The 15,021-nt window shown below is 42.7% G+C and overlaps 1 protein-coding gene across 1 annotated transcript in view; it reads right to left on the bottom strand.

The window, feature by feature from the left end:
• Positions 1 to 4,045: 4,045 nt before the first annotated feature.
• Positions 4,046 to 15,021, bottom strand: part of LOC103550917 (zinc finger protein 208) — a 43,461-nt gene continuing 32,485 nt past the window's right edge. Inside the window, exons 9-13 of the mRNA XM_070559522.1 lie at positions 12,564 to 12,609; positions 10,788 to 10,836; positions 10,456 to 10,582; positions 9,511 to 9,587; positions 4,046 to 6,283 (exon numbers count right to left, since the gene is read on the bottom strand). Coding sequence (XP_070415623.1) covers positions 4,125 to 6,283; positions 9,511 to 9,587; positions 10,456 to 10,582; positions 10,788 to 10,836; positions 12,564 to 12,609 — 2,458 coding nt within the window. The 3' untranslated portion in view covers positions 4,046 to 4,124. The remainder of the gene's footprint in view (positions 6,284 to 9,510; positions 9,588 to 10,455; positions 10,583 to 10,787; positions 10,837 to 12,563; positions 12,610 to 15,021) is intronic.

The following is a 15,021-nucleotide window of genomic DNA, read 5'->3' as shown; positions in this document are numbered from 1 at the left end:
CCTGCATACAAAATAGAGGAAGACTGGCACAGATGTTAGCTGAGCAACAATCTTCCTCAAGTAAAAATAAATAATGAAAACCCGTATTTTGGCAGGTATAGTATCTCCTCATGATTCTACTTTACACATGATGGCTCTCCCCTCCACTCCTCTCCCCTGGCCTGTGAGGACTTAGAGTCTGATTCATAGGTCTAGGAAAATGAGAGGTGGTGGAGGTGGGTCTTGAGGATATACAGTCCTCTGCAGGGGAACTATCTCAGGGGAGATCATTACAGGTTCTTCAGGGAAGGGGGAATGAACTCAGAGAGGGGAGGAAGGCCTCCTCATGGTGAAAGAGGCTCAGCTAAACTTAGAGGTCAAAGGCCTCAGCTTTGTTGGAATCTGCCCACACGTTCCCACCTCAGCTTTTCAGGATTCTATTCCTCCCCATTGATGTCCTATGACGTAAGAGAATCTACAAGGTTGTGAATCAATGTATTGTCATTCAGCCATTGACTGAATTTGACTTTGGGTCTTTCTTTTTTTTTTAAGCAAAGAAATGCTGATTATATATGACGAGTCCCCCCACAAAGTGTTAATGTGTAGCCAAGCTCAAAGCTAAGACAGAAAAATCCTCCAGGGGCCAAAAATAAGAGTTTGAGCCTATGGTGTCAAGTGGGAGTTGAAACTGAATGGCTTACAAAGGCCAACGGAACTGGACACATGGCTGGGGTTTAATCTTTAGTGTAAATGGGAGTCAGGGTCAGAGGAGCTGACTCAGAGGAGGCATCAGGGAGTGAGCAGTCAACTACCCAACATTACAAATGAAAGATCAGCTCTCTTTCCTTGACTTTGAAGAGAGAAACAGGTAGTCCCTAGGTGCTACCACCAACCTAGGACCAACCTTTGGACCAACTGAAAGAACAAGGTCAACCAGAAGGGCAGATATGAGAATCAAAAGGAAAGCATTCTGGAATCCTGACTGAGCCAGGTCTAATTTCTGCTCTACCTGCTGGTCTTTTCAGTTATGTGAGGCCGATCTTTTTCCTTTAACAGAGGGGTCAACAGACTTTTTCTGTAAAGGGCCAGAAAGTAAATATTTTAGATTTTGTGGGCCAAAGTGTTGTCACAACTACTAAATTCTCTCATTGCAATGAGAAACAGCCATAGATGATACTTAAATGAATGGGCATCGCTATATTCCAACGAAACTTTAAAGGCAGTGGGCCAGATTTGGCCCATGGGAAGTAGATTGCCAACCCTTGACTTAACCCACTAACCTACATATTACCTTTCGAGCTGGTGGGCCACACTGATATCTACTAAAATCAAAACATGGGAGGCACAGGATTTCTAAGGCAATTTGAAGTAGCATGGACTCTACATACTTAGCATGTACAAGTATGGCCTAAGAAATCAATTTTGGAAACCTGCCTCTCACATTATTTACATCCTTTACTGACTAAAGCCCCTTAACCAAAAAAGCATGAAATATCAGCAAAATGACTAAGTGGGAAACAGTATTCAAACCTGCTCCTTAACAGCTTGTTCCCGTCACACTAGGTACCTTCTCTCTGCACATCCTTTCCCCAGGGAAGCTTTGTTAAATTTTACCTCCAAAGCGTATGTGTTTCCACTCTATCTTCAGGATTTGCCCGTTCACTATTACTTTGTAAACAATTTTTTCATCATTCATTTTTTCCCACAGCTCAACATTCTCTGTACCACAGTGCCTGGAAGACCCAGCTGCTTCCTCAGACCAGGCCCTTGAAAGGGCAAGCCAGTACCTGGACTATCCATTCATCTGGTAGGGAAGACTGACAAGAACTACGATGTGTAAATTTCTACTGTTGGAATTACAGTAGAATCTTCTAGGCCACATGGATTTATGCCTAAAATTCAAATGCATTAATTACAAATATATAGCTACACTCACTAATGTATCTGTATCTTTGAGCCATATAACTTTTTTGTTTTTAAAATTGATTCCCAGAATTCTCTTCCTTAATGTTGGCCTTATACACCACATAATAGGATTTCTTACTGTAAGGGATTAGTATGTCCTTCCTAATTTTTTGAATTATATTTTACAGTCTTACTACCTGTGATACTACAAAGTAACAATACTGTAAAATTGATGCTTAATAAAAAATTAAAAATACAGAATTTAAATGCAGAAAAATCCCTGAAAATCTTGACACTGTTTACATAAAGGTGAATAGAATATCCTTTCACATATTATCCAATGCATTACTAACACACTCGGACCCACACAAGTTTAATGTATGTGACGTCCCAGAACTACATTAAACTGTTATGTTCTTCTGCCATAAGGCTTAGGCATCATTTTAATGGATCTGTTGTTGCATATCAAGACATATTTAAATTCCTATTGATGAATACTTACCCCTTTACAAAATTTAGTAACATTGTTGCTATGCTACTCACCTTTTCTATTTGAATGTCCTAAATTCCTATTCTATGATTTCCAGATCAAAGGGATTCACATTCTATATTTTGATATATACTGACCAACTTTTCAAAAGCAGTTTTTCAACCCAACACTAAGAAAAAGTGTGAAAGTCAGTCATGCCCCAGTAATCAATCTGTTTTGTGAAATTGTATCAAATTCCAACAAATAACTTTTTCCCTTTTTTCTCAGGCAGGGGAGAGGGAGTAATGGGGTAGAGAACTTGACAAAAGTAACCTACTTTACAGAGCTTCTCTACCCAAGACGTTTTGATGAAAGTAATGCTAAAACCCTTAGAAGGTAACCACATCAAAGCTTGGATGGAAATATGGGGGATCAGATTGGCAACCCAAAATGCATCTCTTGGCTTATCTTCAAGAACAAAAGACTCTGAAAGAAAGCTTTGACCTTCCCCCTAACTGCCTAAAAGAATTGAAGATAGACAGTCTGTCCCAGGAAGGAGCTATCACCATACATAAGGAAGGCATTTAGCAAAGGCCATTTTATCAAAAGACTTCTTTCGGTCTCATTGTCTAGATGGCCCAGCAAACACTTATCAAACATTTGCTTTTCCATCTTCACGTAAATTGCCATCCTCCTCTTTGAAGACCCAAACCACGTCCCGCCCCCCCCCCCGCCCCCCCGCAACGTCCTCCGTTGTCTTTAGCTGGAGATGGTATTTAAGTTGGTGGCTCCCACCATTTTGGTGATTTACTGGTTTCCTGGGTCTCTCCCCCATGTACACGTTATTAAACTTTGACTTTCTCCTGTTATTCTCTCATGTCAATTTAATTCTGAGACCAGCCAGAAGGACCCAGAGGGCAGGGGAACTGTCTTCCTCCCCAACATAAATGTGAAGAGTAAGAAACCAACGATCAATTCAACATTTACTAAGAAATGTTTGTCATTAGTAACTCTCACTGACACTTAAACCCCTGCAGTGACATTGAGGAAAAAAAATCAATAATGGATCTTATCTCTGCAAGATTAACAATCCATTTTTCAGTCTATACTGTTACAAAAGATAATTGAATTCATACTGTATAAAACCAATAAAAAAAAACTCTAGTGATAAGATGCTAAGACTCGACTTGATGAAAGGCTGCAGGGAGGATACAAACTGCTTACAACAGGGCAAAGCCAAATTAATGACAGATTGCAGTAATGACTGGTTTTCTAACATTTCAACTCTTGTCTCCCTGAATTAATTTTATTAAGGCCACATTTAGGTTATCTGTTCTGAATACAAATATGAAGCTTTGGAGGTGATCTCAACACAATTTTCAAACACACACTTCCCCCCATTTGTTAATTTAACAAATGTCAAACACCGACAAAGGACGTGGCAATGTTAAGACTATGCAGATTCAGAACAGAAGTCTCTGCACTTATATGGAGCTCACATTCTAACAGGCATTAATTTTGGCACGTCCATCATACTTTTGTACAAGGCCTGATACTTTCTAAGGCCTCTAACCTGAGCAATATTTAATAAAGTTTGAAGTTCAAACTGAAGCCCTTATTACACCACTTATAAGAGTTCTCAGCTTTGTGACCTCCTGACTACTGGGATATGTTGAGCGATAACTGAAACAACGACTTTAATGACACAAATGAGCTTTTCTTTTCAACGTGATGATTGGAAGAATTCACACGACACAAGTTTTTTAAAAATTCATTTTATAGAACTTTTTTCCTGTGTGGACTCTCTGATGTTCTTACCACACCTATCACTTTTATAGGATTTATCACCAGCGTGGATTCTGTGATGAATCGTAAGATTTGATCTCCAGCTGAAGCTCTTACCACACATTTCACACTTATATGGTTTCTCTCCTGTGTGAACTCTCTGATGAGACTGCAGCTGTGAAGACCGACTGAAGACTTTCCCACACACGTCACACTTGTACGGTTTCTCCCCAGTGTGGACGCTCTGATGAAGCTGAAGACTTGAGGCCTGACTGAAGTGCTTCCCACACTCCCCACACTTATATGGCTTCTCCCCTGTGTGCACCCTCTGATGCATGTCAAGGTTCAAGATCCACTTGAAGCCCTTCCCACACTCCTCACATTTGTATGGCTTTTCTCCAGTGTGGACTTTCTGATGAGCTTGAAGGTGGGAACTCCGACCAAAACTCTTCCCGCACTCTTCACACTTGAATGGTTTCTCTCCACTGTGGACTCTCTGATGGGCCAGAAGATTTGAGGCCTGCCTGAACACCTTCCCACACTCCTCACAATTATATGGTTTCTCTCCTGTGTGGATTCGGCAATGAATTTTAAGATCTGCTCTCCGGCTGAACCCTTTCCCACACTCTTCACATTTGTAGGGCTTCTCTCCGGTGTGGATCAGCTGGTGAATCTGAAGTCTTGAACTCTGATTGAAGCCCTGCCCACACTCCTCACATTTATAAGGTTTCTCTACACTGTGGGCTTTCTGATGGATTTGAAGATATGAACTCTGACTGAAGCCCTTCCCACACACCTCACATTTATAGGGCTTCTCTCCTGTGTGAACCACCAGATGAACTTGATAATGAGAGTTCCTCCTGAAGCTTTTCCCACATTCCTCACATTTGTATGGTTTCTCTCCTGTGTGGACTCTCTGATGGGCCTGAAGATTTGAACTCAGAGTAAAGCCTTTACCACACACATTACATATGTACGATTTCTCGCCAGTGTGGACTCCCTGATGGGCCTGAAGACTTGAAGGCCGACTAAAGCCTTTACCGCACTCCTCACACTTGTAGGGTTTTTCTCCTGTGTGGACTCTCTGATGAATGTATAGATTTGAGCTACAAATAAATCCCTTCCCACACTCCTCACATTTGTACGGCTTCTCCCCTGTATGGACTCTCTGATGGGACTGAAGATGTGAATTCCTACTGAAGCTCTTACCACATGCATCACATCTGAATGGTTTCTCTCCAGTGTGGACTCTCTGATGGTCCTGAAGATGAGAGGCCTGAGTGAAGGCCCTCCCACACTCCTCACAATTATAAGGTTTCTCTCCTGTGTGAACTTTGCAATGAACGGTAAGTGCTGATCTACGACTGAAGCCTTTCCCACAATGCTCACATGTGAAAGGTTTCGCTACAGTGTGGACTTTCTGATGAGTTTCCAGATGTGAGCTCTGAGTGAATTCCTTCCCACACTCATCACACTTATAGTGCTTCTCTCCCACGTGAATTCTCTGATGAATATGAAGAACTGAGCTATAACGAAAGTCTTTTCCACACTCATGACATGTATGAGACTTCTCTTTTGAGTGTAACTGCCTGTGAAGGTCAAAGGTGGAGAGATCACTGAAGGTTTTTTCACATTCACTACACTGGTAAGAATTTGGTCCTGTGTGAATCATACTGTTCTGATCCAATGTTGAACTCTTCGTGGTGTCTTTTCCAAAATCATTATGGCTATAAGATTTTTCATCTTTGTATACTCCATGATCATCAAGGCGATGTGAAATGCAACTGATGGTGTCAACATCCTGTTTAGACAGACGCAGTGTATTTTTCATGGAAATCTGCTGATAATTCTGTGACTCGATCACGGAAGTTTTCTTCCAAGTTGGAAACTCTGGGTTTCCAGTACCACTGGGACCATCCACTTTATGATTTGGGATACAGTTCTCATCTTCGGAAATTTGAACAGATAGTCCTGTCCCAACCCTACAGGGGGAATCACCCTGTCTGTGGAACTGGGCACTACTTATCGTGGAGTCTTGACGCCGAATTAAGTCATCTGCAATTTGTTGCCAAATGTGACAGCAGGAAAGCTCTTCATGTGGTCCTCTGTCGTGAACAGTCCTCAACTCATTTTGATTGTTCTCTCCTATAAGGATAGAGAATTCAGAGATGTGGACAAGTGAAAGCTGTTCAAAGATTCAAGATTTCACACTTAGGGCACAGTAGGAGACTTTAAGGAACCACAGGACGGTCCAGCCTCTTTTCCACCACATATGAAGTTCTCTGGTTTATATACTAGTCTATTAAACTCACAACCACTTAGCATTAATAAAACCCAATTAAGACAAAATTACCGCCATCTGGCATTCTATTTCGATCATTATTCAGAAATTATGCCTTTCTGTCTACAACACAGTATCAATAAGGACAAGTATTTTGTAGTGCTCCCAGCTTTAACAGTGCCTGGCAGTTAGTAGATGCTAAAGAAATGCACAGATAGACGAACCCCTGGTTTTTTTGGTGAGGAAGATTCGCCCTAACACCTTTTGCCAATCCTCCTCTTTTTGCTTGAGGAAGATTGTCCCTGAGCTAACATCTGTGCCAATCTTCCTCTATTTTTTGTATGTGGGACGCCTCCACAGCACAGCCAACAAGCGGAGTAGGTCTGTGCCCGGGATCCAAACCCATGAAGCTGGGCCGCTGAAGCAGAGCATGCAGAACCTTAACCACTTGGCCACAGGGCCGGTCCCCCCAGTTTCATTTCCGGGATTCCCTATAATTCTAAATCCCAGTTTAAGTTTGAACCAAGTCAGAAAAGCAAAAGAGCTTTCATAAGTAAGGTATCTGAAATAGGAAAAGCACTGGAAAGTACAGTTTGCTGAGCAATTGAAAGGCTGTACCAGAGGGAGCAGTACACCAAGGGGGTTAATAATAAGGACAAAATCTAAGGTGCTAAGAATCACTTGGAGTGAAAAAAAGCATGAAGATCTACACACTCGATCCTTCTGAGGCTTCTGTACTGTCTTTGCAATATGTTTTCCCCCCAAGTAGGAGTCAAACTTCAGAGGCTAGGGAAGAAGGCTGTCTCTTTGAAAATAGTGTGGAAAATTTGGGGGATATAGAAACACTGGCCTTTAACAAGAATAATTTTCAAAGTGAAGAATGCAGTTTATTAGTGAGCTAGGAAGTAAATTCCATAGTTTGTGGTAGGTATTTAGAAGAAACAGACTAGAAACTATCAGAGAATCATTATAAGCAGTAAAGGCATCGTTACACGAAATGCATTCTACAGTCATACATATAAATCTACAAACAATGTGGTTTTAGAGTAATGATGTAAGATGTATTTTTTACTGTGGATGTGGACTTTGGAAGAGGCAAATGGGATGCAGCTGGGCAAGTCTTTTGTGGGATAGATTAACTCACAAGCTGGCTATTTTCTGAGATTTTTTTCTTCCTTGATGTAAGGGATAAGGAAATAGAATTTTTTTCCTTCTATCAGGGAGCTGCCTGAGAAGTGGACATTAAGAATCTTCATTAAAAAATATTTCCTTCCCAGGGGCTGGCCCAGTGGCATGGTGCTTAAGTTCACATGCTCCACTTTGGTGGCTCAGGGTCTGCGGGTTCTGGAGACTACACTTCATCAAGGAGAGAGACGTGATAAACAAGTGAGTGAAAACAGACGTGAGATGATAATCAATGCTTAGATACAAAATAAGGCAGGGCACAGAGAGTAGAGAGAGAACTGTACTTTCAACAGGGTGGTCAGAGGAGAGCCCGCTCATGATACTAAAACTGAGCGACCTGAAAGAAGCAAGGAAGGGGCCTGAAGGTTGTAGGTGGGAGAGTATTCCAGGCAGACGGAAGAACCAGCACAGGGCTCCAAGGCAGAACCATCCCCGGCAGGTCTGAGAAACAGCAGGGAAGACAACGTAGGTGGAGAAGACAGGGCAAGAGGGACGACAGGAGATGTACTTAGAGAGGCCATGTGGGAGAGTGATGTCAGCATCGTGGTGGAGTGAACTTGCCTGGGATTCTCTCCCCTCCAACATGCAACAAAAAGGGACATCTATACTTCAACAGAGGACATCCTAACACAACACAAAAATGTCACAGAGACACACTCAGTCATATGATGGAGGGAGGAGAGGCTGGGGGCCCCCTGAGAAGAGCTGGAACTGGGTAAGAGAAAACTTCGCTCCCTCCCATAATAGACTGAGATCCGAGACCATGGGAGGATCCGAGGGGAAGAATGGGGGAGGGGACATTTGTTTGCAGGAACATCAAGGACCCCCTGAGGGCCCATATGGCATAGAGGGAAGACCTCTACCAGGGCAAAAGCTTTCACAGGGGGTGATCTCATCAAGCCAACACCCCAGGAGAGCAGATATTGAGAGCAGAGTGAGAAGGCCCCCAGAGAACACAGGAGAAAGCACCCCTCCCCCTACCTGCCTGGTGCCACACCAGTTCCAGTGCCTGGGATCTCAGCTGAAGGCAGAGGGCTCAGAATATGCGGCGCTTCACCCCAACCCAGTGGCAACAGGCAGTAACCGCAAGCAAATATCAGGATGCATAAGACCAGAGCCACCCCCTCTAGCAAGATCAAACATTAAATCAAATCTCCAGATGAGAGAAAACGACAAGTACCCAGAATTCAGTCCTGAGGACACAGAAATATGTAATCTAAATGACGATGAATTCAAAACAGCTATCATCAAAAAAATTCAACGAGGTAAAAGAGAATGTAGAGAAACAATTCAACAAGTTCAGGAGCTATTTCACAAAAGAGATTTAAACTATAAAGAAGAATCAATCAGACATATTAGAGATGAAAGACACAATGGAAGAGATAAAACAGAGAGGCCATGTGGGATGAAGAGCAGACCACAGAGGACTCTAGAAGCCACTTTAAGTGGGTTTTTTTGTTTTGGTGAGGAAGATTGGCCCTGAGCTAATATCTCTTGCCAATCTTCCTCTATTTTGTATGTGGGACGCCACCACAGCATGGCTTGACGAGCACCGTGTAGGTCCGTGCCCAGGATCTGAACCAGTGAAACCCAGGCCGCCAAAACGGAGTACACAAACTTAAACCACTAGACCAGCCCCCGTAAGTGGCTTTTATTCTAACTGAAATAACCTATTAGAGAATTTTGAACAGAGGACTAATGTAATCTGACAAAGTTTCACTTCAACTGCCACTTAAGAGCAGATGGCGGGAGAAGGGTGGGAACCAGTAGGAAGACTGTGGCGATAATCCAGGAAATTTGGCGATTTGGACCAGGTGACAGCACAGGAGTGGGGAGAAGCAAAACAGAGGGACAGTTAACTACGAGAACTCACAATTACTTGGTTCTTACCGAAATTTCTCTCTACCTGACTTACTGTCTTCATCATCCAAAGCTTTGCTTCTCTTTCTATATGCGATATATCTGGTTTCAAGGGTTGATGTCCTGAGAACAGGTAAAGTCACAAGTTAAAATGAACACACCAGAGCTAAAATTTACAGGAAATTTGAGTTTCAACTGCTTATGCAAGATGTTGAAAGCAGTGTGTTTAAATCTTTTTTTTCAATCATGACCCACTGAAGAAAGAGCGTTTATTTCATGACCCAGACACATATGTAGAAATACATATTACTAGAACAAACAATGAATGACCTATTTCTAATCAATGTCCATTTTCGTTAAATCTGCTCCCACTGGCTCTCATACCACTCACGCAATTGGCCTATTTTTGCTGCTTCGTGTTCTGTTCTTCCGAAGGAGCTCTATAATTTTCTACCCTACTTGGTTTCATTAAAAATTGCTTGTAACACTCAATAAATTGGTTTTATAATTCACTCATGGGACAGGAGTGAAATGTGAAAAAGAATAGACAAGGTATAACAGTATACTGTCCATTTACAGTTTCTTTGTTTTTTTTTTTCAGATTTTATTTTTCCCTCCTCTTCATAGCCCCCAGTATATAGTTGTATATTCCAGTTGCAGGTCCTTCTGGTTGTGCTATGTGGGACACTGCCTCAGCATGGCCTGATGAGTGGTGCCATGTCTGCACCCAGGATCCAAACCGATGAAACCCTGGGCCACCGAAGCAGAGCGTGTGACCTTAACCACTCAGCCGCGGGGCCCACCCCTATAGTTATTTCACAAAACACAAATGTAAAAGACCTAACCAGCCTGCTTAGAAAGACCAGAAACATCCTCCTGTGTCCACAGGCAATAGGAAAATCTGGTCCCCAAACTCAGGGAACTATTTCAAGAGCCCCAAAGCCTTAAATCACAAAGTCACAAAGACACTCCCGAGGGAGGCTGTCCTCACCCACTGAGAGCAGGTTCCGGAAGTTCTCCAGCATCACGTCCTGGTACAGCTGCCTCTGGGTGGAGTCCAGCAGCCCCAGCTCCTCCTCCGTGAAGGCCACAGCCACGTCCTTGAAGGTCACCGGCTCCTGCAACAAACACGTACAAACTCAACCTACGCTCAGTGTCCACTGGAATGGAGTGAAGGAGGGTGGGGAGGAGGGCGGGAGGGTGCTTGGGCTCCTGAGCAATTTGGTGACTTCCCAGCCCTGCTTCCATCCCACCAGGGCCAGACCCTGATGCTCCTCAGCCACCAAAGGGGCTGCTATGAAAAGGCAAGCTTTGTACGTTCACCTGGTGAGCACTGTGATGAGTCAACTCCTAGAATTCGAACTGGTGCATCCTGAATGAAAAAGGTTCTGATTTTTAAGTAATATTGCCAATTGCCCCTGCAATGTTCACCAATTTAGTCCTGGCAGTGTTTGATAGCACTGCCTTGCGACTGAGGTGGGAACCAGGGGAGGAGTAGCGTTGCATGTGGAAATATAGCAAAAGGGCAGGTAGGTCCCTGAAGGAAACACTGTCTTTCCCCATCTCCGTCTTTCACTTGAATATGATACTCTGACTCCAGGTCCTTGGTTTTCTGTGTGACCGTGAGCAGTTTCTTCATTTTTTATAATGTTTTTTAAGCCTGGCACCTGAGCTAACATCTGTTGCCAATCTTCTTTTCTTCTTCTTCCCAAATCCCCCCCATACACAGTTGTCTATTTTAGCTGTGGTCCTTCTGGTTGTGCCATGTGGGACGCTGCCTAAGCATGGCCTGATGAGCAGCGCCATGTCCGTGTCCAGGATCCAAACTGGCGAAACCCTGGGCCACCGCAGCAGGGCACGTGAACTTAACCACTCAGCCACGGCACGGGCCTCCTATAATGCTTTTTGTTTATATTTAAGATGAAGATGAAACCAAGTACTTGCTCACACAATAGCTCTGACGTGTAAATGCAGTGACAAGTCTTTAGTCCCACTGTATTTTTTAAACTAAGGTCATGCACAGTTTGATTAAAAAAAGAAATACATGAAGAAAATAACCCAGTAAATAAAATACACAAAGGGTGCGACTCAGTCACAGGGAAGGGAGAATCGAGCTCCTGTGGTGAGAAAACTCCTAACAATACTTTTTCTGTGTGAAGCAGCAGTTTCGTCCTGATGTGCTAAGTCATATTTGAATATCCGAGAAACATCCAAAGCACCACACATAAATGAACACACCTTTTCAGTTTTGGATACCTAGCAATGTTAAGGACAAAACAAGGTATTATTTTTCAGGATTGATTTTTTGAGAAAAAAGTTAAATCAGGAGAATGGTCACCGGTGTGTTCCTCAAACAGTAGAAATCCTAAACTAAATGTCTGTAAATACAGGATAGTTTTACAAAAAGGCATATACATTTGAGAGGAACATGATTAGCAATTAAAAGTGAATATTATATAGAATTAAACTCAGAAAACAATTTAAAGTTGTATCTATGTTATGAATACAAATACATAGCTATGAATGTGTTATGATAAAGAGACTACGGAAATATAAAAGCACTTAATCTGTAAACAAGGAAGTATTAAAGTGGGAGACGTTTTTTATTTCTAATTTTTCTACTTTTATTTTTGAAATGAAAAGCGACAAAATAAAACAAAAACCAGGGGTGGGCCCCGTGGCTGTTTGGTTAAGTTCGCGCACACTGCTTCAGCGGCCCAGAGTTTCGCCAGTTTTGGATCCTGGACGCAGACATGGCACCACTCATCAGGCCATGCTGAGGCAGTGTCCCACATGCCACAACTAGAAGGGCCCACAGCTAAAACATACAACTATGTACTGGGGGCATTTGGGGAGAAAAAGCAGAAAAAGAAAAAAGAAGATTGGCAACACTTGTTAGCTCAGGGCCAATCTTTAAGAAAAAAAAAAAAACTAAATTAAAACCAAAACCAATTAAACTTAAAAATGATTAAAAGAAAAGCACCTGCCACACTCAACAGCTCCTCAAATGCCTTGACTTTCCTTGAAAGAAAAAAATGGTGTCCATCTCTGAGTACTAAAATGGTGTTTTTAACAGCAACAAAGGGAACCCCTACTCACCTTGAACACACTCATTTTCTTTTTCTTTCTGGGGAAATGCAGTGTCCTAGGAAGACAGAATGGGAAAGGAGAAGGAAGTCAATGGAAACTGGTCAAGGATGTCACTAGCCCATGCGGCTGCTCACTGTGAATGAGCAAAGGTGCCCGTTCCTCAGGGTGGCTGCAGCTGCACGTGGCTTGAGGAGCAGAGCTTGGCAAGGATTTGAGACACCCTCCTTTACCCCTGTCGGTAGTTCTGGGACAACCTGCTGGACCACACACAGTGGCCTCATCACCAGTATGCCCAAAGCTCAGACAGCAGCCATTCCTACTCTGGGTCTGGCGTAAAATGAGACAATGTACATAAGAGCGGGCACTGGAGTCAACAGGCATGGGCTGAAATCCTGGCTAGGCTCGTCACCTGCAGTGTCATTTTGGGGAAGCTATTAACACCTCTTTGCCTCGATTCTGTCATCTGCAAGTGGGGGACAATAATGGTATCACCCTTACGGGATTGTTGTAAGGCTCTTAGAACACTGTCAGGGTTTCTCGTTTCTTTGCAACTGCAGTAAAGCAGATGATATTCTCTAGCTTGAAATTATCCTGATAAATATGATTTCTACCAACAGAATATTGTGAAATACGTGGAGTTCACAGGTTGCTGATCTGTTGCGTGAGGGTCTTCTAACTTCCGAGAAATCTCTGGTTGTCTTCCTAATAAGCTGTTACCTCAACAATAATATCTAAACTAATGCAGGGGCCGGCCCCATGGCCAAGTGGTTGAGTTCGTGTGCTCTGCTGTGGCGGCCCAGGGTTTCACCAGTTCGAATCCTGAGCTCGGACATGGCACTGCTCGTCAGGCCACGTTGAGGTGGCATCCCACATGCCACAGCTAGAAGGACCTGCCACTAAGATATACAACTACGTACCGGGGGGATTGGGGGAGATAAAGTGGCGGGGGGGGGGGAAGATTGGCAACAGTTGCTAGCTCAGGTGCCAATCTTTAAAAAAAAAAAATATTTGAACTAGCATGGACAACTTTTTATGAAACGTATAAAAATGTGTGAAGTTTCTTTTAAAGCAGGAAGTACCCTTTGATGAGCATCATGGAAGTAAAGAAAAGTAGTAAAAGCCAAGATTCTGCAACAACAAAAAATAGGCTGATAGTCCACTCCTAAGTTAAAAAGACAGGAATGTGAGTTATAAATATATTGTTATAAAGGAATGTGTAAAAATAAACAGGTGAGAAGAGAAAGCTAGCTCTACAGTAGAACACAAACTAATAAATATAGAACGAAAAATACAAACTCACAGATGGATGCGAAAAATTAACAAAAGTTTGGTGAGGAATAAGATAGCCACATGGTCTCAAAGTACTAATTGCAAAAGGAAAAATAGTAACGTGGCAGAGAAATCAATGCAGCAATGTAATTAATTTCATCTTGATCACTGTCTGTAGCTTGCTGTCAAATGGCTCAGCAAAAAGAGAAAAGTATGTAAGTATGATAAAGTCATGAAACAGAAAAAAAAAAATAACCCTGATAGCTAATAGCTTCAATAGCTAGAACTTGGGGTTTTCAACTGATCAAGGGGGCCACTCAGTGATCACGGGGAACAAGAAAAGGACGAGACACTCCATCACAGAGACACAAAAACATTCTACAATGACAAAGAGAGCCAAGGAAGCGCCCCTCCCAGCCAACCTGAGTGACTGCTTTGCTAACAGTGACAACTCTGGTCTCATTTTATTTCTCCTGTCTACTAGATAAAAGTTCTTACAATATTCAGTCATCAAATTGCTAGTGCTTCTGGACAGCATGCAATCCAGAACAAACCCTCACTGCCTAAAACTCTCCCAAATTCAGCGAAGACAAGCCAAAACCCTACAAGTGGCCCCCTTAACTACCTCTTACAGAGACGCGCCGTGATGCCCCATGTGTGTGGGCTTGCTTGCTGCAGCAAGCTAGAACAAACCTAACTCTCTGATTACAGGGATGTTCCTGGTGGCATCTGGCTGATGGTCATCGACAGAACAAACAGGCAAAACATAAACAATTGATGCATCCGGGTAAAGAATACACGAGAATTCCTTACATTATGTTTGAAACTTTTCTGTAAGTATGAAATTACGTAATACTAAAAAGTGGAAGAAATTAGGAAACAGTCCTAGTAATAATAGTGATAATAATAATAGTTCTGATGATAATGAAAGCGGCAAAAACAGCTGTTATTAACTAACAGTGACTACTAGTTAATCTTCCCACGTCAGGTAGACATCCTCTAGTCCAAAAGCTGGCAATGAATCCCCTCCCCAAAGGCTGGGAGAAATAGATCTTCTCGACTTCTAATTCCCGCCATTTTGACTCTACATTCGCCAGCTGCCTTCCGCTCATGTAAGGATTTTGCAAGGGGATCTGACAGTTGACAATAATTAGCAGGAAGAAAAAAAAAATCATTGGACTGAGTAGGGTTCTGGTGT

Source organism: Equus przewalskii, chromosome 9 (assembly GCF_037783145.1).
Source record: "Equus przewalskii isolate Varuska chromosome 9, EquPr2, whole genome shotgun sequence".
Classification (NCBI taxonomy): Eukaryota; Metazoa; Chordata; class Mammalia; order Perissodactyla; family Equidae; genus Equus; species Equus przewalskii.
Note: the sequence above shows the minus strand (reverse complement) of the source record. Positions and strands in the feature narration are given on the sequence as shown.